Here is a 21,076-nt window from a genome sequence, read left to right as displayed (position 1 = left end):
TTTATAACCTGTGCCAGGTTATTTGTTTAAAGCTTCTAACGGTTGTATTCATATCCAATATCATCGCGTGACTAAAATATTTTTATTGTATGTGTACATAAGAGAACTAAATAACAAAACGGAACTAAAATGTCGCAAAAACAAATCAGCCATTCTTGTCTGTTTAAAGCAATTTATTATGTTAAGTAGCAATCTGATATTGTAAGCTACCTGACTCTGTTCTGAGTAAGGTTAAATTAACTTTCCTAAATCCTGTATACTTTCAGCGTTATGTATGAGTAATATTTAATTTGGGACATTAACAAATAAAGCTAGCCTTTGTATTTTAAAAGTATATGTAAATAAAAAAAAGAAACTAAAACGACTATACGTTAACAACTGGGGTTTTACAGTTGACCTTGTGTTTAATTATATTATTGTGATATTATAAATTTAAATATTTAAAATCTTAACATCAGAATTTAAGTTTAATAAACAAACACCTTAAAACAAACAAACATTCTTTTTTTTACACTGGATATTGTATTTAAATAACTCTTTTGTGCAAAGTTAACGGCTATATAGAATACAAAACAAATTTTAAACTGACAAACCTTGTAAAAGTACTTTTAAATTAACAAATCTTAATTAAATGTTAACAAAACTACTTTAAAATTTAAAAGCTGAAAACATTTTCAATATTTAGTATATTACTTTTTTGTTGATATATTTATTAAAGTATTTTGATAAATCTATTGTTTTTTGTTTTATCAATATTTTGATAAATTTGTGCATATTTATAAATGAATATCTTGTTGAGTATCAAAATATTGATACAGTTTAATAACACCCTTTGTTTTTATTCATTTTTGCATGTAATAATCCTCTTGGTATATCACTCGTAGCTAATTATTAATGAAGAAAAAGTTGTATGTAACTTTATAGCTTGTGCCAGGTTATTTGTTTAAAGCTTATAACGGTTGTATTCATATCCAATATCATCGCGTGACTAAAATATTTTTATTGTATGTGTACATAAAAGAACTAAATAACAAATGGGATCATACAACCAAATTTTAGGTTTAATAGACACACTGAATTAGTTAGTAATAAATAATTTAAAATAATTAAAGTAGTTGGTTTCACCAAATTATGATAGACAAAATTCTTAAATTTTAAAGTTAAATTTTTAAATCAAATGTGTTTTTTAATTTAAATATGTTCGAAAATGTTCAAAGTTTTAAGATTACTTTAATATAGTATGTGTCAGTTTGTTTGTGCTTTTCACGGTTAATTTTACATTCAAGTACACTGCCTGACTAAAATTTATTTTGTAAGTATGCAAAATAGAAAACTGATTAACAAAAAGAACCTGAAGTGTTCTAGCGATAATAATCATAAATACTTCGTGTTTGGACAAGCAAATTATGCAAAGTTAACGGCTGTATTATTATGGTAAAATATAATACAAAATTTAAATTATGCCAAAGATTACGATTTTAAAAATATTTTTTTATGTAAAAACCTTTGTAGTATTAGGCCTTCATTTTCAGATAATTAAAAAGAAAACTTACCACATTTAAAAAGGCTAGTTTAGATCTTTTAAATTTTTAAAATTAACATAATTTTTAAATCTGTCATGTTTTTTTAAATTACAGGCTCGCCCTAATATCGCCTAACTACAATAAATGACAACGAGCACATTCTAGTGTTGATTTTTTGTCTTTTACCTAGTTTAAATCATTTTTATTACAGACATGTTTAATTTAAGTTAATATATAACAAGTTGTGTACCAGGAACAAACGTAAGGTCTAACTTATATATCTCAACCCTTTGGCGTTGTAGGCTAAAAATGTTTTTAAAAGTTCAAGGTTAAATGAAATATTTTACAAAATTTAACTTATTTTTAAAAGATAATTTTGTATAAAATATTTATTTACTTTTGTAAAAAAAATTAACCGTAAACATTTTTTAATCTTGAGTAGACTTTGACACATTTGAATGTATTAAGCATATTGTCTGATAGTTAGGCTATTGATTGGGGCTAGATAAGTTTAAACTGATTATTGTACCTTGCTTAAGAGCGTCACCACGTGATAGTAGTGGAAATCGAACTGATGATTTATGTAGTGGGTCAAGAGTTTTTTTTAGTTTTTTTACATTAAAGTTAGCATTAATTCAAACAAACTAAAAATACTAAAGGCTAAACAACTTTGTATGCCTATGATTATAACTTTATTGTCAGAACTAAAAAACACTACTTACAAACTACAATTTAAAGATTTTTCTGACACGAAACAATGTTTTAATAAAATGTTAATATCTTGATTACAATAAAAAACGTATTTAAACAACTAATTATACACTTCATTATTGTTAATGTTATTTTCTATTCTTGAGTGCCCGGCTGTGCATCTTTTAAATCGGCAACGTTATCTACAAATGCTTTTTTTGAACTTCCAACAACTGAACTTCTCACCGTTTGTTCCTTAGCTCGCTTTTGGCTGTTTTGATCAGCCTGTACAGGTTGCATTGGGTACTCTACAGTTGGCTCTTCAACTTTTCCAAAGTTGATTGAACCCCTTAAAGTACTGTTTATAATTGGGGTTTGCTTATTTGTAGGCTTACTCTCAACTGAAACGTCGTGATTCACCTGTGTAAGAATCTAAAATAAAAACAAAAAATTACTTAGATAATTTAATGTGTTTGTTAGACAATGAATTTGTGTTTTGGCGTTTTATTTAAAGAATAATTATAGTAATTACTAATATTAGTTAAAAATTAATCTGGGAATATATAAAGCAGCATTAATTAATTAAACTTTGTGTTATATAAAATAAATTAGTTTTTATCAAACCTTTAGCAAATTCCAATCATTGTAATGATCATTAAGATTTTTACACAACTTTTGAATAAAAATGCTTCCCTCTTTGGGGTCTCTAGAAGACTTATAATCTACAAAAAATAATATGTAAACAAGATCACAGTAAAGTAACTTTTATTACCCTGGCGTATTGTTCAGTTTCTGCTGCCAGTTTTTAATATTGTTGACCTGGTGGTATTGTTTGTTTATTGGTTTTAGGCATAGCGTCAAAAAAATAATTAAATGGCTTACTGAAACAAATTGAAAGTCAATTCTACGAACACACGATGTGTATAAAACTATATAGCGTAGTCAAAGTTAAGGAAATTTTGTTCAAAATAGCTTTTACTTACAATCAAGAGAACTGTAGTGAAAAAGAAAATCTGATCCAGTCGGTATACGAATCATTTCTTCGTCACTTGTTACGGTTGTTATAGGGCCATCATTGCCATCATTGCCTTTTACTTCAATTCCTTTGTCTTTTAACGGTCCACGACATGTCTATCGAAAAACCATAGTCAACAATTATCAACAAATATCGTCGGTCTTGTGTTGTGGCCAGAACTTTAGGCGACATTACACGAGGTCATGGGTTTGATTCTCTTATGCTGTATCACCATTAAGTAAACCACTATAACCTTCCGCTGAGCCAACATTTAATAAGCAACTTAAAGTTTAGACATAATCTATATTACTCCAAACTACCAAGGGCAACTTGAGACTGGGTCAGGGTAAATGATATTACTTTATTTTAAGTCGACCTTCCCACAAATTTAATCATACTACAAAGGCAACCTGAAAGTAAAGTGTGGTGAAAAAGTTAGTTAATGATTAAGCTGCAAAGTCGACTTTTTTGCAAAATACCTGAATAAAAAATAATTTTGGTTTTTCATAAAGAGTTTCGTTGAAATTAAGTGGTTTTTGAAAATCTGATATTTTAATCATATCATCTGCTGTTGCTAATCGTCCCTCAGTATTTCCGTGTGTTAAAATAACACAAACAAAGCAGTAATGATTGGAAAAATCGGTTTTAGACACTAAAAAAGTAATAATTTTGTTATTTTTTTTGTTACAAAAAACAAACAAAAAACATTAAACAAAACTTTTACTAACATTCAATTAATTTTGATAATATTTCTCCTTTTGTTAAATCGTTGTAAATTTTGAAGTCGAAACCTAGTTTGGATGCAGTTTGTTCCAGTTCGTCAACATCATGTTCTGAGCCTTTTCTTTCTTGTAGGGGCGGTTTTTTCTCTTCGAAAGGATGAAGCTTGTTGTACTTTTCGAAATTCTAAACATAAAGTGAAGTGATATAAAATATAAAAAACATTTTTTAAAGGGTGGATAACAGCTGATTTATCAATATAACAGATTACTGATTATTAAACACGTGTCCATGAGTAAACAAAATTTTCTTAGTTAGTAACTTTGGTTTGATTTTCATTGTAACCGTAATATCCTTAATAAACTAAATAATTAATAAACAGTTTTGTAAAATAAGGCAGATTTTTTTACTTTAATAATATATTAAAAAATTTAAAAAAAATATTACCACTTGGTTAAAAACATGAAATTCACCCATTTTTTGACCCAATTTGTATTCAAATGGGGTCGACTTTTCTTCTGATTTTGACTAAAACATTATGTTACAACGTTAGTTATGGTTAACATCACTTTATTCCCTTTTTATGTTATTTAAACCTCATGAAGTATATATTACTTAATAATTAATTTAACTATTATACAGTAGTTATACAGTAAGTGGTTTAACTTTTCAAAACACATTAAACCTTTAAGTTAGTTTTTAAAAGGTATAAGTTGTATAAATATTCTCAAGCTCTACTTATTTAAATCAAACAATCTAAAACACAGTTTTTGCTTAAAACTCTTTTGCCTAAATTTTTATAAATATATTGAAAAACTTACTTTGTCATACGCAGCCATGTTTTTGTGTTTAAAACAAAATAGTATGTTAGCAACTTAACACTATTCTAAAGTTAAGTTAATACTAAATTGAAATTATAACTCATTTCCTCAATTGGTTACTCTATACATAGCGTATGTAGGTGTATTATTATTTAACTTGGGTATTTCTACATTAACGAGTATCAATAAACGTTTTTTGTAAGTATATGTAAATAAAAAAAGAAACTAAACTACTAATCCTTAACAAACAAGTGTTTTACATTCAACATTGTGTTTAATCATATTATTGTGATATTATAAATTTAAATATTTAAAATCTTAACATCAGAATTTAAGTTTAATAAACAAACACCTTATTAGTTAGTAATCTAATTTAAAATTACTCTTCTGTGCAAAGTTAACGGCTATATAAAATACAAAACAAATTTTAAACTGACAAACCTTGTAAAGTACTTTTAAATTAAGAAGTCTTAACTAAATGTTAAAAAAATTACTTTAACATTTTTAAGCCAAAAACATTTTTAATATTTTGGTATATTGCCTTTTTCGTTTATTTTTCATATTCACTATTTTGATAAATTTGAACATATTTGTAAATGGATACTTTGTATGTAAAGTATCAAAATATTGATACAGTTTTAATATAATATATTTTTGTTAAATGCAATACATTTTAAAATTACACGACTTTACACCAGTGCATATCGAACCCGGGCCTTAGTTTAACAACTATGAAATATTCCGTGCAAATAACTCACTGAGTTTCTTTATTTTTTAATTTTTAAGTAAGATGGAATTCACCATTTTGAAAACACATTAGAAATCCCGTTAATTAACAAAATTATACTTATTCACGCTATAGTAAATTTGCTTGTACTCTCCTTTTTTTCTGTATATATTTATCCTTGATGTGGGAAAGTCGAATGCGCGACTTAAACATAGAGTAATATCAGTTACTCCGACCCAATCTCAAGTTGCCTGTGACAGTTTGAAATATTATAGATTAAAGTTGCCCGATAATTATACTACTGATTATGTGCAGGCTCAGCAGGAGTTTGAACCGTTTATAGCGCCTTACTCAAGGGCACTACAACATGAGATCAGTGGGGATTGAACCGACGACCTCATGATGGTGTAGCAAGTGTTCTTACCACTACACTACGCTGTGGTTTAAAATCATCGGGTACAGAAAAATAAATTACGTTTTCGTTTATTATTTTAAATTTAAATAAAAAATTTAAACTTTGGTTCAGTATTTAGTTTCAATCCTTAGCCAAAAATAAACGACCCATAGAGTTGAACGAGCAGGTATACGCTTAGTGGTTTTTATATAACAAATAATATATTGCAAATATTGTGGTAAATTATACTTAATCGAGGCGACCTAGTTTTTTTTGCCTCCAATAACCTAGTTTTATATGTTAGAAAGCCACATAATATGTTTTTTTATTGTTAAGTGTTTTTGAACTTAAACTTTTTGATAAAAGGAAAAAAATATGAAAGTTGTATATGTAAATAATGTGTGGTCTGGTTATAATTACTGTTTTATGTCTTGTGTTAAGGTAAATTAAATAACTATAAGCAAATTAAATTTAAATGTTGTTTTTTAGGGTATTCTATCTGTTGTTTTTTAGGGTATTCTATAATTAAATTTAAATGTTGTTTTTTAGGGTATTCTATCTGTCTGGAATTCGCCGAAACTGGGCCATAAAAATACCACGCAGTTGTCACGTAACTAACGCGTGTGCTACCTAATGACAAATCACTTTAGCGCACGTTTATTGACAATGACTAAGGGGTTTTCTCACAAAAATAAACATTGTGAAAAAAATATTATGAATTTAAAATGAAAAACAAGGAGATATTGCTTGGAAAACTTAAAGATATTACACGAATACCTTTAGTTTATTAAATATTTGATTTTAAAAACTAATTTAAAGTAAAAAAAGTAGTCAGAAAGTGTTGCTTTCAGAATTTAATTTATCGTTATTTTTGTATTTTAGATTTAAAAGATATTATTACAAAATGTCAGTTAAGTTATTCCGTCGTCTGAGTTTGAATCTAAACAAATTTATTCCCCAAATTTGTCAGCAACACACCGACGAAAAAGTCGCCAAAAATTGGGAAAAACAAATTCCAAAAATTGAAGCAACTGCTCAAGCATTACCACAGATAAAGGTTCCGACCCAGGAAGTTCTTTTTAAAGGCAGTAATTTTGATTTTCCTTGCCTAAATAGAAGGTAAATAATGTAACTTTATTTTTAAATTTAACCATCTTTAAAATATTGTTGCTTTATTTATACTTTATTTAAAGATATTGTTTTTACTTTGGAATATTTTTACCATGAACTTGTTTTTTATTATTAAGTTATTTTGTTTATTAGTGGTTTTGGTCGTTAAAAGTCCAAAAAAACAACCAGCGAACCTATAATTAAACAATACCGCAAGGTCAATATTATTTAAAACTTACAAAAAAACAACAAAATATTAGAAAAACAAAATTAATGTTTTAAACTTAACGATACAATCTAACATTGAGTATAAATAATTTAAAAAAACATAAAAAAATTAAATTTGAATAATTGAAATTATTAAAATTACAACAAATATATTTTTATGACAAAGCATTATGTATTCTTGCTACTGGTAGATTACCTATTACGTTTTTTATTAAACAAGCACTTAAATATATGTACATAATAGACACTATCCTAATATCCTATTCACATAATCAAATATTTGCGTGTAAACATGTAGCCTTACTTTTTAATTAAATATATAATTAGGTCATATAGGTTTTACATATATCATGATGATGTTATTAAATATACCTTGAAAACATAGTACATTAAAGTTCAGGATAGTGAAATAGACTTTAGTCTCTGGCTTGTAGAATTTATATAATAATATTTACATGTTGTAGGAAAATATTATTCACAAAAATTTTGTACAACAATTCGTTGATTTTATTTGACAAACATATTTAATTTTTCACTATTTGTAATTTGCTTTTAAAAGTTTTTTATGAAAATTCTAATTTACATATAAAAATGGAAAAAAATACACACAAACGCCGTTCTTCTAATAAAATAAACCCTAAATTTGGTAATTTTCTACCCCAAAAAATGCTCGTTGAAAAATCGAAATGTGAGAGACCGGGTTGTGGAAATAGAAGAAGGCTTACGTCACTCGACGTGCCTCTCTCATTTTTAGCCCGGCTTTTGGAAGCTGCTGAGGATGCTGATAACCAAGCTAAAACAATTAATTTAAACAAACAAAAAATGCTAGAAGCTGGATAACTTTGTATTTAAATACAAATAGTATTTTTTTACAATCAAAAGTGTTAACACAATTAAATCTTATATGTACAAATCATTCAAATAAAGATTATTTCATCGCGTTCAAATTAAAAAAGGGAAAAAGTAAATTACGCAACAACGTTAAAGCATTTTAAAAATATTGTCTATTTGTTAAATTTATGCCGAGGTCTAGTAATAAATGTAATAAATTATAAATTTCATAATATATAACTGACTAAAATTTAAAAACCTGATCACGAAAATTTAAAAACCTGATCACGATCTTTAAATTTTACTAAACAAACACCTATTATTTAGTAATGTTCAAATTTTGAGAAAACGAGAATCACAAAACAATAATTATATACAACATAATAAAATGTTATAACAATATGCTTTAAAATCTAATATTTCGAACCATATATAGTTTACAACTGTTAATTGTCCTGCGACATGGTCGTTATGCTCTTCAAATGTTCTTTTTTTCAGATTCTCGTACAGGTTTATGACTTGTAACTTCTTCTTGAATTTCAGTTTGCTCCGTTCTTTCCTCGTCACCAGTTACAGTTTGAATTGAAGGGGTCACATTTGTGCCTAAGCAAAAATAAACGGGGCCTCTTAACGAACTACTAATAACAGATGTTTGCTTCGAATCTTTACTGCTGTAAACTGAAACTTCGTGATTCACCTGTGTGAGAATCTAAACAAATACAGCATTAAAAATAAGCAAAAGTGCTTTTGTGTTTTAGCGTAAAACATATTCTAAAGTTATAGGCATTTTAGATAAAAAAATTCAAAAATATCTGTTTAATTATGTTAAGAAAAGCAAAGTTTAATAATTTTATACTCTTAACAAATCCCATTCCTTGTAGCGACCATTGAGATTTTCACACAATTGTTGAATAAAAATTGTTCCGTTGTCTGGGTCTCTGAAAGACGCAAAGTCTACAAATAAAAGATTAATATTTTTAATGTAAAAAGGCCTTTTTTAACAGCCAAGTTCCTTTGTTAATTTGAAGGCAGCCTCAAGCCCTCTTTAAGAGTTAATTTTATTGGCCTGATGATACTCTAAATGTTGTATAATTAATTGATTTACTCTTAATACTTCACAGGCTGTTTTTAAAAAAAGTATTACCTTCTGGAGAACTGTAGTGTAGTAGAAAGTCTGATTCAGACGCTATGCCGTAATCTTGTGGACGAGGTCCAGCATCTGTTTTCACTTTTCTACTTAATGGCTTAACTTCTTTGCTTTCTTGTGAACCACGGCATGCCTTAATAAAATAATAATAATATATATATTTTTACATCCATTCCATTGTTCGACGGAAGTATAATACTTAATAGTGTAACGTGAGTGGTTGTTTGCTTTGTTGCGTATTTACAATGTTTGTGACGTAATCGTTCCGGTTTAACGCCTTTTTAGTCTACGTCAATACGCCTTTAGTTTCGCCGCCATTTCCCATACTAGTTGATAATATTCTTGTTTAAGATAAGAGGGTTGTTATTCACAAACGAATTATATTATTATGGTTCGAAATCTTAGATTTTGAAACATATTGTTATTGTCCGTATATTTATTTTTATTCTTACTAATCCGAATTTGGAAATCGAATAACTTTTGATTTTGTGTATATTAATTTTTAAAATTTTAGTATGTTGTTTATTATCATATTGTGTTTCAATCCTCCTATTTTGATAATTTAAATATTATTAATTAGTAATTAATAGGTGTTTGTTTATTAAAATTTAGAGATTGTTATTAAGTTTTCAAATTTTGGTCAGTTATATATCATAATATTAATAACTCGAAAATTGATTAAAAATTTAATTTTTGTTTGTTTATTATATTTAAATTCTTGTTTGTTTATTAAAATTTAAAGTTTGATATTAAGCATTTAAAATTTAATATAATGTATTTTATGATATTAGTAATTAAAATACATGTTTAAAAAATAATTTTTGTTTGTTTATTTTATTTAAATGCTTGTTTATTTATTAAAAATCAAAAATCAATTTTGGGAATTTAAAATTTAGTAAAATGTATATCTTGATATTAACAACATAGAACTGGGTTAAAAAATTAATTTTATTTGTATAATATATATAAATGCTTGTTTGTTTATTAAAAATCAAAGATATGTAATATTCTTAGTTAAGGTGTAAGCATATTTTTTTATTTATAAAAATTTATGCTAAACATAATCAAATAATTTCGAACCATATTTTATTTATCAAATAAATCTAGTTGTATTTTTTTTGTTTTATGTTTATACTAACGTGATTCTATTTGAATAAGATATTAAGTCGTTAATTGAATTGTATATACTGAAAAAAGTGTGTTTATTAAATATAAAATACGTAACAATAGTTTATTATCTAGATTAAATGCATAGAGTTTATAGTTTTCGACATACAATATAATTGTTCTGATACTAAACTGTAGACTTTAATATATTATGTCTAAAATAGAATAATAAACTAAATAAAGGTTAACACAAAAATCACCTGTATAAAAAACAATTTTGGTTTTCCAATAAGAGTCGGGTTGTCCTTGAGTGCGTTTTGAAAATCTGATGTTTTAATTTCGTAATCTGCTGTTGCTAACAGTCCGTTAGGGCCACCGTGTGTTAAAATAACACAAACAATGCCGTAATGATCAGAAAATTTAGCTTTGGACACTGTTGACAAATGTAATAAGTGTTTTATAGCCTATATAAATATATATTTCATTTAAATAAAAACTACGAACATTTTTCAAGTTTTGATACTATGTCACCAGTTGCTAAATCATTATAAACGTAAGTTACAAATCCCAAGTTTTTTGATGTTTGTATAAGGCTTTTAACATCATGTTCTGTGCCATGTCTTGTTCGAGTTTTGTCAGAATAATACTACAACATAATAAACTTTTTAAATTAACCGATATTTGAGACAAAGATTGAGGTTACAATGAAACAATAACATTATAAAACACTGTTGCTAGGTTATAAATTAATATAACTTATAGTATAATTAAGCATTAGTGAAAATTGATAAAGAAGTGCAAAAAAAATATTACCTTCTGATTAAAAATATGAAACTCGCCCATTTTTTCAGCAGATTCGTATTCAAATGGGGTCAACATTTTTGCTTGGTTTGACTAAAAACATGAGTTTAGAAAGTTGGTTTAATTTTTAATTTAAAAACTCCATGTGTGATCTAATTGTTCAAAGGTTTAAACTTTAAATAACTAAATTAACATCATATAAAAAAATTTCTTTTTTACAAAAACACATTAAACCTTGAAGTTAGTTTTTAAAAGGTATAAGTTGTATAAATATTCTCAAGCTCTACTTATTTAAATTAAACAATTTAAAACACAATTTTTGCTTAAACTCTTTTGCCTAAATTTTTTATAATTATATTAAATTACTTACTTTGTCTTCCGCAGTCATGTTTTTGTGTTTAAAACAAATTAGTATGTTAGCAACTTAACACTATTCTAAAGTTAAGTTAATACTAAATTGAAATTATAACTCATTTCCTCAATTGGTTACTCTATACATAGCGTGTGTAGGTGTATTAATATTTAACTTAAGTATTTCTGCATTAACGAGTATCAATAAACGTTTTTTGTAAGTATATGTAAATAAAAAAAGAAACTAAACTACTAATCATTAACAAACAAGTGTTCTCCATTTAACATTGTGTTTAATTATATTATTGTGATATTATAAATTTAAACATTTAAATTCTTAACATCAGAATTTAAGTTTAATAAACAAACACCGTATTAGTTAGTAATCTAATTTAAAATTACTCTTCTGTGCAAAGTTAACGGCTATATAAAATACAAAACAAATTTTAAACTGACAAACCTTGTAAAAGTACTTTTAAATTAAGAAGTCTTAATTAAATGTTAAAAAAATTACTTTAACATTTTTAAGCCAAAAACATTTTTAATATTTTGGTATATTGCCTTTTTTGTTTATTTTTCATATTCACTATTTTGATAAATTTGAACATATTTATAAATGGATACTTTGTATGTAAAGTATCAAAATATTGATACAGTTTTAATATAATATATTTTTGTTAAATGCAATACATTTTAAAATTACACGACTTTACACCAGTGCATATCGAACCCGGGCCTTAGTTTAACAACTATGAAATATTCCGTGCAAATAGCTCACTGAGTTTCTTTATTTTTTAATTTTTAAGTTAGATCTAATTTATAATTTTTAAAACACATTAGAAATCACGTTAATTAACAAAATTATACTTATTCACGCTATAGTAAATTTGCTTGTACTCTTTTTTTTTCTGTATATATATTTATCCTTGATGTGAAAAAGTCGAATGCGCGACCTAAACATAGAGTAACATCAGTTACTCCGACCCAGTCTCGAGTTGTTTTGGGCAGTTTGGGATATTATAGAGATTATAATTGCCCGGTAGTTATGCTGCTAATTAAGAGCTAGCTCAGCAGGAGTTCATACTATTTATAGCGCGTTACTCAAGGGCGCTACAACATAAGATCACTGGGGATTAAACCCACGACCCTCATGTGTGGTGTAGCAAGTGTTCTTACCACTACACTACGCTGCGGTTTAAAATCATCGGGTACAGAAAATAAATTACGTTTTTGTTTATTATTCAAAATTCAAATACAAAATTTAAACTTTGGTTCAGTGTTTAGTTTCAATCCTTATAAACGCTTGGTTTAGCTTTGTGGTTGAACCCATAAAAGTTGAACGAACAGGTATACGCTTAGTGGTTTTTATATAACAAAGAATAGATTGCAAATATTGTGGTAATTTATATTTAATCGAGGCGACCTAGTTTTTTTGCCTCTAATAACCTAGTTTTATATGTTAGAAAGCCACATAATATGTTTTTTTATTGTTAAGTGTTTTTGAACTTAAACTTTTTGATAAAAGGAAAAAGAATTCGAATGTTGTATATGTAAATAATGCGTGGTGTTATTACAATTATTGTGTTTTTACTGTGTTAAGGTGAACTAAATAGCTATAAGCAAATTAAATTTAAATGTTGTTTTTTAGGGTATTCTATCTGTCTGGAATTCGCCGAAACTGGGCCACAAAAATACCACGCAGTTTGCACGTAACTAACGCGTGCTACCTAATGACAAATCACTTTAGCGCACGTTTATTGATAATGACTAAGGGGTTTTCTCACAAAAATAAACATTGTGAAAAAAATATTATGAATTTAAAATGAAAAACAAGGAGATATTGCTTGGAAAACTTAAAGATATTACACGAATACCTTTAGTTTATTAAATATTTAATTTTAAAAACTAATATAAAGTAAAAAAACAGTCAGAAATAGACAAAGTGTGTCTTCAAAATTTAGGTTATCGTTATTTTTGTATTTTAGATTTAAAAGATATTATTACAAAATGTCAGTTAAGTTATTCCGTCGTCTGAGTTTGAATCTAAACAAATTTATTCCTCAAGTGTGTCAACAACACACCGACGAAAAAGTCGCCAAAAATTGGGAAAAACAAATTCCAAAAATTGAAGCAACTGCTCAAGCATTACCACAGATTAAGGTTCCAACCCAAGAAGTTCTTTTTAAAGGCAGTAATTTTGATTTTCCTTGCCTAAATAGAAGGTAAACAATGTATCTTAATTTTTAAATTTAACCATCTTTAAAATATTGTTGCTTTATTTATACTTTATTTAAAGATATTGTTTACTTTGGGATATTTCTGATATAAACTTGTTTTTTATTATTAAGTTATCTTGTTTATTAGTGGTTTTGGTCGTTAAAAGTCCAAAAAAACAACCAGAACCTATAATTAAACAATACCGCAAGGTCAATATTATTTAAAACTTACAAAAAAACAACAAAATATTAGAAAAACAAAATTAATGTTTTAAACTTAACGATACAATCTAACATTGAGTATAAATAATTTTAAAAAAACATAAAAAAATTAAATTTGAATAATTGAAATTATTAAAATTACAACAAATATATTTTTATGACAAAGCATTATGTATTCTTGCTACTGGTAGATTACCTATTACGTTTTTTATTAAACAAGCACTTAAATATATGTACATAATAGACACTATCCTAATATCCTATTCACATAATTCAATATTTGCGGGTAAACATGTAGCCTTACTTTTTAATTAAATATATATTTAGGTCATATAGGTTTTACATATATCATGATGATGTTATTAAATATACCTTGAACACATAGTAGATTAAAGTTCAGGATAGTGAAATGGACTTTAGTCTCTGGCTTCTATAATTTATATAATAATATTTACATGTTGTAGAAAAATATTATTCACAAAAATTTTTTGCAAAATTTTTTTTTTTTTTGACAAACATATTTATTTAATTTTGCACTATTTGTAATTTGCTTTTAATAGTTAATTATAAATATTCTAATTTACACTTTACTTAATAGGTTGTGTTTTTATTAAAAAACCTGTTTAATTTTTGGGTCTTTCTTATTTTCAAACAGTTATTTTTTTTATTGTAATATGTTCATTAAATAAATTTTATGTAATTACAATTTTGTTTAATTTTAGGCACTTAGACGGGCCGGAACCTCAATATGGAAATATTAAAACTGGCTACAAAATATTTTCACATCGAAAACCGTTTAAATTCCTTTACAACGATGGAGTATTACCTGAAATAGAAGTAAGTTACAAAAAAATTTTATTCTTGTATATATAATTTGATTAATTTTAAAGCCTTTTTTTTATAAAAAATATATATATATAAATATGTCATATTTATAGGCCTACAAAAAAATTTAAACTGCCATTTGTGGTGCTTCGGTAAATTATAACTGGCAAATTTTAATTGCAACGATATTACAACAATAAAAATGTCATAGAGCAGGCTATTAATTAGTTAAAAAAAATATAAAATAACATTTAATGATCAGTAAATTTTTGAAATTTCATCTTTTATTTAGGTAGCTTATGAAACTTGGGGCAAACTAAACAAGGATGCTTCAAATGCAATTTTAGTATTTACCGGGTTATCAGCAAGTTCACATGCATCAAGCCAGTCTGTAAGTTACTTTCTTTATTATAATTTAAAATTTATTTTATTTCAAGTTAATTATAAGTAGCCTTTTAAAAACTCTGGCAGCATGGTGTAGTGGGTAAAACACTTGGCTTTACTACATGAGGTCCTGGGTTTGATTCTCACTGCACTCATGCTGTGGCGCCCTGGAGTAAGGCACAATTTTTTTTATATATAGCTTTATCCTCGATGTTGTAAGGTTGAATGCGCAACCTAAACATAGTGTAACATCAGTTACCCCGACTCAGTCTCGAGTTGACTTTAACAGTTTGGGATATTATAGGTTATAATTGCCCGGTACTTATGCTGCTGATTAAGTGCTGGCTCAGCAGGAGTTTATATCATTTATAGCACCCTACTCAAGGGCACTACAACATGAGAGCAGTGGGTATTGAACCCACGTCATCATGGTGGTGTAGCAAGTGTTCTTACCACTACACTACACTGCCAATTAAACTATATCTGGTATGAACTCTTGCTAAGTCAAAGTCAACCTGCTTACACTAATAATAAATAGTAATTTGTTGCAGGAGAACACATGTCCAGGTTGGTGGCAAGATTTTATCGGACCAGGTTGTGCTTTAGACACAAACAACTTCTTTGTTATCTGTTGCAATGTACTAGGAGGGTGTTATGGAAGCACGTAAGCATGTCTTTTATAATTTACCTGAAAAACTTTAAATTTCATTTAAAATTAACATATTGACATATTCTTTAAACAGGGGTCCATCTTCGTTAAACCCCTTGACAGGAGAACCTTATGGAACTCACTTTCCTATGCTTAGTATTAAAGACATTGTCGATTCACAAATCCTATTACTTGACAGTCTTGGAATTAAAAAGGTGATTTTTAATATTAAAGTCAAACTTTTTTTGTATATATCTTTATCCTCAATATGGGAAGGTTGAATGTGGACCTAAACATAGAGTAACATCAGTTACCCCAACCCAGTCTCGAGTTGCCTGTGGCAGTTTGGGATATTATAGATAATAATTTCCCGGTAATTATGCTGTTAATTAAGTGTTGGCTCAGCAGGAGTTTATACCGTTTATACCGCCTTACTCAAGGGCACTACAGCATGAGAGCAGTAGGGATTGAATCCACGACCTCATGTGGTATAGCAATTGTTCTTACCACTACACTATGCTGCCGTTGACTATTTGGTCAAGCTCTTGTAAAAATTTATTTTTTAACATGTCATGTTTACACATAGGTTTATGCTGCTGTTGGATCTTCGCTTGGTGGAATGTGTTCAGTTGCAATGTCTGCAATGTATCCTGAAAAAGTTTCAAGGTATTATTTGTACAAGAATTTATCCTTAATGTGGTGGTGACCAATCTCAAATAGTTTAGCTACCTTTGTTAGCTTAGAACACTTCACTGAATGAGGTCTGGGTTCGATCTCCACTGCTTTTAATCTGTAGCGCCCTTGAGTAAGGCGTTAAAAACAGTAGGAACTACTGATGAGCCAGCACTTAATCAGCAAAATTATAAGGCAATTATAATCTATTATATCCCAAACTGTCAAAGGCAATTTGGGACTGGGTCAGGGTAATTTATGTTAGTCTATATTTAGGTTGTAAAGTCGACCTTCCCACATCGAGAATAATTAAATTAAAAAAAAACTTTTTATTTTAGACTGGTCTCAATATCAGCTTGTACACAAGCCCATCCTACCTCCATAGCTCTAAGATATCTCCAACGTCGATGTATTATGCAAGATCCTCATTGGAACCAGGGTCATTATTACAACACTGAATATCCTCTTGTGGGAATGAAACTAGCGCGGTTTGTGAAATTGTTTACTTAAATAACAATCTAATTTTCATAGCTTTAACTTTGTCTTGAAATGCCTTTGCAAGTTTGGTATAGTTTAACTTATCAGTGAGTGTTTTAACTTAAGCTAAGGTGTCGTTATTCTTCATTGGTGGCCTGCCTCACAATTGGCATTATGCATTATATTTGTAATAATATGGTTGCAACTGTCAACCAATATTGCCTGCAATAATTTACACGTGCACCACAAACGGCAGTCTTATTTTTTTGTAGGTTTATAAATGATATACATATGTATACACTGTCTACTTAGCTTCTACTGCCTGAATTGTTTTTATTTATTTTCTTTTTTTTAGGGAAATAGCAACAATGACATACAGAAGTGGACTTGAGTGGGAAAAAAGATTTGGAAGACACAGAATCCCTGGGGAACCACCTTCACTGTGCCATAACTTCGAGGTTGAGCAATATATCGAGTATCAGGGCCTACAGTTTGCTACGAAATACGACCCAAATTCATTAGTCTACATATCAAAGGTATCACAATTGTTTTATCTACTTATATTTTAATATAGTATTAAGATTTTTTTAGACACATTAATTCCAAACTTAGTTTTTTAAACTATTTGCTTTAATATTTTTCTTATTTTTTAAAATACTTTTGCCAGTATAGTATATTGTTATGCCCACAGCAGGGTGTAGTTGCCAGAAAACTTGGCTTTACTACATGAAGTCCTGGGTTTGATCCCAACCGCTTTCATGCTGTAGCACCCTGAAGTAAGGGGCTATAAACAGTATGAACTCCTGTTGAGCCAGCACTTAATCAGCGGCAAAAACAAATTATTAAAAAATTTAACTTTTAGGCGATGGACTTATTTGATTTGGATGAGTTAGTTGACGTACAAAAAGATGAATCTGGTTTATCAAAAGTTAAATGTCCAGCTTTAGTTATGGGGGCTTCAACTGATGTTATTTTTCCTGTTAAACAACAACGAGAAATTGCCGAACAGTTAAAAAGAACTGGTAAGTTAACTTACATTAACAAAAATATAATATATATCTTTATTCTCGATGTAGGAAGGTCAAATGCACGACCCAAACCTAGAGTAACATCAGCTACTCCGACCCAGTCTCGAGTTGCCTTTAGCAGTTTGGGATATTATAGATTATAATTGCCCGATAATCATGCTGCTGATTAAGTGCTGGCTCAACAGGACCTTATACCGTTTATAGCGCCTTACTCAAGGGCGCTACAACATGAGATCAGTGGGGATTGAACCCATGACCTCATGGTGTTGTAGCAAGTTTTTTTACCACTACACCACGCTGCCGGTTCAGTTCATAACTTTCTGTAGTTTTTGAGTAATTTTAAATATAAAAAAAAAAATTTACCAAACTAAAAATATTAATTTATTTAACAGGCAATAATAGAGTTACTTACTATGAGTTAAACTCTATATACGGCCATGATACCTTCTTACTTGATCTTAGCAATGTGGGAACAGCAATAAAAGGATTCCTAGAAACTGAAATGGCTAAAAATGGGCATTTGTCGAAGGAAAAACTTATCTAAAATTTGGACAAGATTTCATTTTTTAAAAAAAGTTTTAACTTTTTACCCCTACTTGTTCTAAATTTGTTTATTATATTGAACTACTTTTTTATTGAAAAAGGTAACTTCACAGACTAATCATATCTTGTAGTGTCCTGATTTAGCCCCAAGGTGTAGAGTTTTAACTCTTTTATTGTTTAAATGGAAAGTCTAACTTCACATTTCAATTGCATGGTAGTTTGTACTACCCTAACTTAAGTTAGTGTTATTTTTTGTCTTTTAAATATTTTCTTATTTTTTTTTTTTTTTTTACTCAAGGATGGTACACCTTAGCAATAGATACCTAATCTTGTTTGTTGTAATTTGTATCATGTTTTAAACTACTCTGAATTGTCCTCAATATAAAAAAGAAGATTTTACAGCCTTAATATATAGTAATATATTATTACTTTGACTTGGTCTCAAATTGTAGTTTTATATAATTTTAAAGAAAGCCTGTCATACGTTATTTACCATGACATATTGCAGTATCTGGTAGTCTGTGACAATGCAATGTTAGTTTAAAACAAAATATTATTTGTAAATAAATAACTTTATATTTAGGGTTTGTTGTTTTCTTAATTTCGTTGTTAATTAATTTAATGGTGCAATAGGTAAAATCAAGTTTAAATAATATTAATAAGCAATCTTATTGTAATAAACCTTGGTTAAACTTTTTTTTTATATATATATGTTAAAATCTGTACTATTTCAAGAAATGTTAGTAATTTTTAATTTAATATTTGCAAATTAACTAAAGCAAATGTAGTTTTTTAACATATTGCTCAGTATCAAAATATTTTCTATAAGATAATCATGTTGGATTTATTTTATTTTTAACTTTAAAAAAAAAGTGTTTTTATATGTATATTTTCCCTAACTTTGCGTTTTTATATTTGTAACAACTTTTTATAGTGCCTATATACATACGTTTCTTCATCTTAATATGTCTACTAATTGATACTGTTATTATAAAGTTCCTAATTATTCGGAGAGTCTATTTTAATATAAGTACTTATAGTGTTGTAGAAAACGTACAAAAACATTGTAAATATTTTTATAATTTTTTTTAAGTCATCAGATGTTAATAAACTTATTGGTTTAATCTTACTTGCGTATACCTGTTATGGCATCGGGTAAGAGCTGAAAACGGTTCGTTTCTAAGTCGCACCAATGCCACACTATTGGCCCTATTTGCCCAGGCGTTTACGGATAGCTTAAACATTTTAAGTAAAATTTGTGCATTTTTAAGAAGTAAAAATAAAAATTTTAAATAACACCCATGGAGTTTTAGCAATAAGTTTAACTAGATGCCAATTTAGTTAATACACATTAAATTTAAGCCAGATAACACTTGCAAATGTTTAACTAACTCTAATACCGTTCTTAAAAGTTAAAATTATGTTGTTGTGTTTGGCTAGTAATATTGTAAAACAAAAATTAGGCATGGGCTACATTAATTAGGCCGGCAGCGTGGTGTAGTGGTAAGAACACTTGCTACACCACATATGAGGTCGTGGGTTCAATTCCAACTGATTTCATGCTGTAGCGTCCTTGAGTAAGGTGCTATAAACGGTACGATCTCCTGCTGAGCCAGCACTAAATCAGCAGCATAATTATCGGGCAATTATAATCGATAATCCGAACTGCCACAGGCAACTCGATACTGGGTCAGAGTAACTGATGTTACTCTATGTTTAAGTCGCGCATTCGACTTTCCCACATCGAAGATAAAGTTATATACAAAAAAAATATGGGAGAATAATATTTTACTTCTAAAATGGGATTTCAGGCAATTTGAAGCAGTGTTTGGTATGATTTTAATGGACCAATTTTGTTAATTTATTTGAATTCAGTAAGGGCTAGTTGCTAAACTAACTGGATTATCTAAAATTACAGCACCTTACTTTTAAAATACTTTCTTAAAACGCACAGGAAAGCAAACTCATTTATCTAAACGTTAAATAACTAAATTAAGTAGTTTTTTTAAAACTTTAATTTCCTATTTAACACAATTTCAACGATTTTTAGTGAATAAATTTGCAAGATGGCATCATTACTCTGTGACGTAATATTTAAAATATTCTAATATAACGTCATAAAAAATATTTTTTCTGTATTTTTATTTCTATGAATTATTTCTTATTTTATTTTTATTTTTTTATCTATTCAATTTATTCTATTATTTTTATGTCTATATCATTAGGCTATGTGGTATAAGATTAATATTAATATCGTCTTTATTTATAAAATTAATCCTAATTTTTAAGGTATTTTTGCCTTTCTTTATTAATATTTATAAATTTCAATTTATTTTTTGTAGTTTCAATAAATTATTTAGGTTTCTAAGGTTTAAAAATGAGATTTAAATTATTTGTAGTTTATTTAAAATCTATAAACGGTAAAGGTAGACGTATTTGGTGACGCAATTAGCCGTTAATTTATTAAAAAAGAATTAAATTTAAACATAATTGGGTTTTTAAAGGGCAATAGCTTATAATATATCGCATTAAAAATTAATTTAAACCATGAAACATAGGCATACGTTAATATCCAATTTCAAACTTACATAAATT

The 21,076-nt window shown here is 27.9% G+C and overlaps 3 protein-coding genes across 3 annotated transcripts; 1 reads left to right on the top strand and 2 right to left on the bottom strand.

The window, feature by feature from the left end:
- Positions 1-2,214: 2,214 nt before the first annotated feature.
- On the bottom strand, positions 2,215-4,877 carry LOC145753147 (caspase-3-like). The gene is made up of 7 exons (XM_082569542.1): positions 4,770-4,877; positions 4,396-4,476; positions 3,957-4,134; positions 3,708-3,880; positions 3,197-3,344; positions 2,838-2,935; positions 2,215-2,645 (listed from the first exon to the last, which is right to left on the bottom strand). Exons 1-7 carry the CDS (start codon positions 4,785-4,787, stop codon positions 2,370-2,372), a joined length of 972 nt encoding a protein of 323 aa, XP_082425668.1. The 5' UTR covers positions 4,788-4,877; the 3' UTR covers positions 2,215-2,369.
- Positions 4,878-6,777: 1,900 nt separating this feature from the next.
- Positions 6,778-19,647, top strand: LOC145753919 (uncharacterized). Its single transcript, XM_082570457.1, has 11 exons — positions 6,778-7,009; positions 13,114-13,687; positions 14,626-14,740; positions 15,021-15,119; positions 15,664-15,776; positions 15,856-15,976; positions 16,348-16,427; positions 16,772-16,921; positions 17,266-17,446; positions 17,773-17,932; positions 18,331-19,647. The coding sequence occupies exons 2-11, from the start codon at positions 13,473-13,475 to the stop codon at positions 18,480-18,482; spliced, it is 1,386 nt and encodes a 461-aa protein (XP_082426583.1). The 5' UTR covers positions 6,778-7,009; positions 13,114-13,472; the 3' UTR covers positions 18,483-19,647.
- Positions 8,055-11,633, bottom strand: LOC145753920 (caspase-7-like). The gene is made up of 7 exons (XM_082570458.1): positions 11,485-11,633; positions 11,127-11,207; positions 10,818-10,959; positions 10,574-10,746; positions 9,204-9,339; positions 8,916-9,013; positions 8,055-8,768 (listed from the first exon to the last, which is right to left on the bottom strand). The coding sequence occupies exons 1-7, from the start codon at positions 11,500-11,502 to the stop codon at positions 8,538-8,540; spliced, it is 879 nt and encodes a 292-aa protein (XP_082426584.1). The 5' UTR covers positions 11,503-11,633; the 3' UTR covers positions 8,055-8,537.
- Positions 19,648-21,076: the final 1,429 nt, after the last annotated feature.

This window comes from Corella eumyota, chromosome 5, assembly GCF_963082875.1.
Source record: "Corella eumyota chromosome 5, kaCorEumy4.1, whole genome shotgun sequence".
Lineage (NCBI taxonomy): Eukaryota > Metazoa > Chordata > Ascidiacea > Phlebobranchia > Corellidae > Corella > Corella eumyota.
Note: the sequence above shows the minus strand (reverse complement) of the source record. Positions and strands in the feature narration are given on the sequence as shown.

What these genes read in the sequence shown, in the direction of transcription:
- LOC145753920 (XM_082570458.1), bottom strand. An exon ending in CAAAATTGTTTTTTATACAG is followed by an intron (nt 9,340 to 10,573) that starts GTGATTTTTGTG and finishes TATTTTATTAAG; the next exon opens with GCATGCCGTGGTTCACAAGA. An exon ending in ACACTACAGTTCTCCAGAAG is followed by an intron (nt 9,014 to 9,203) that starts GTAATACTTTTT and finishes TTTTATTTGTAG; the next exon opens with ACTTTGCGTCTTTCAGAGAC.
- LOC145753919 (XM_082570457.1), top strand. Translation starts at nt 13,473, where the DNA reads ATGTCAGTTAAGTTATTCCGTCGTCTGAGTTTGAATCTAAACAAATTT. An exon ending in GTGGGAATGAAACTAGCGCG is followed by an intron (nt 16,922 to 17,265) that starts GTTTGTGAAATT and finishes TCTTTTTTTTAG; the next exon opens with GGAAATAGCAACAATGACAT. An exon ending in CATTAGTCTACATATCAAAG is followed by an intron (nt 17,447 to 17,772) that starts GTATCACAATTG and finishes TTTAACTTTTAG; the next exon opens with GCGATGGACTTATTTGATTT.
- LOC145753147 (XM_082569542.1), bottom strand. An exon ending in ATTATCAAAATTAATTGAAT is followed by an intron (nt 3,881 to 3,956) that starts GTTAGTAAAAGT and finishes TTACTTTTTTAG; the next exon opens with TGTCTAAAACCGATTTTTCC. An exon ending in ATGATTGGAATTTGCTAAAG is followed by an intron (nt 2,646 to 2,837) that starts GTTTGATAAAAA and finishes TTTTTATTTTAG; the next exon opens with ATTCTTACACAGGTGAATCA.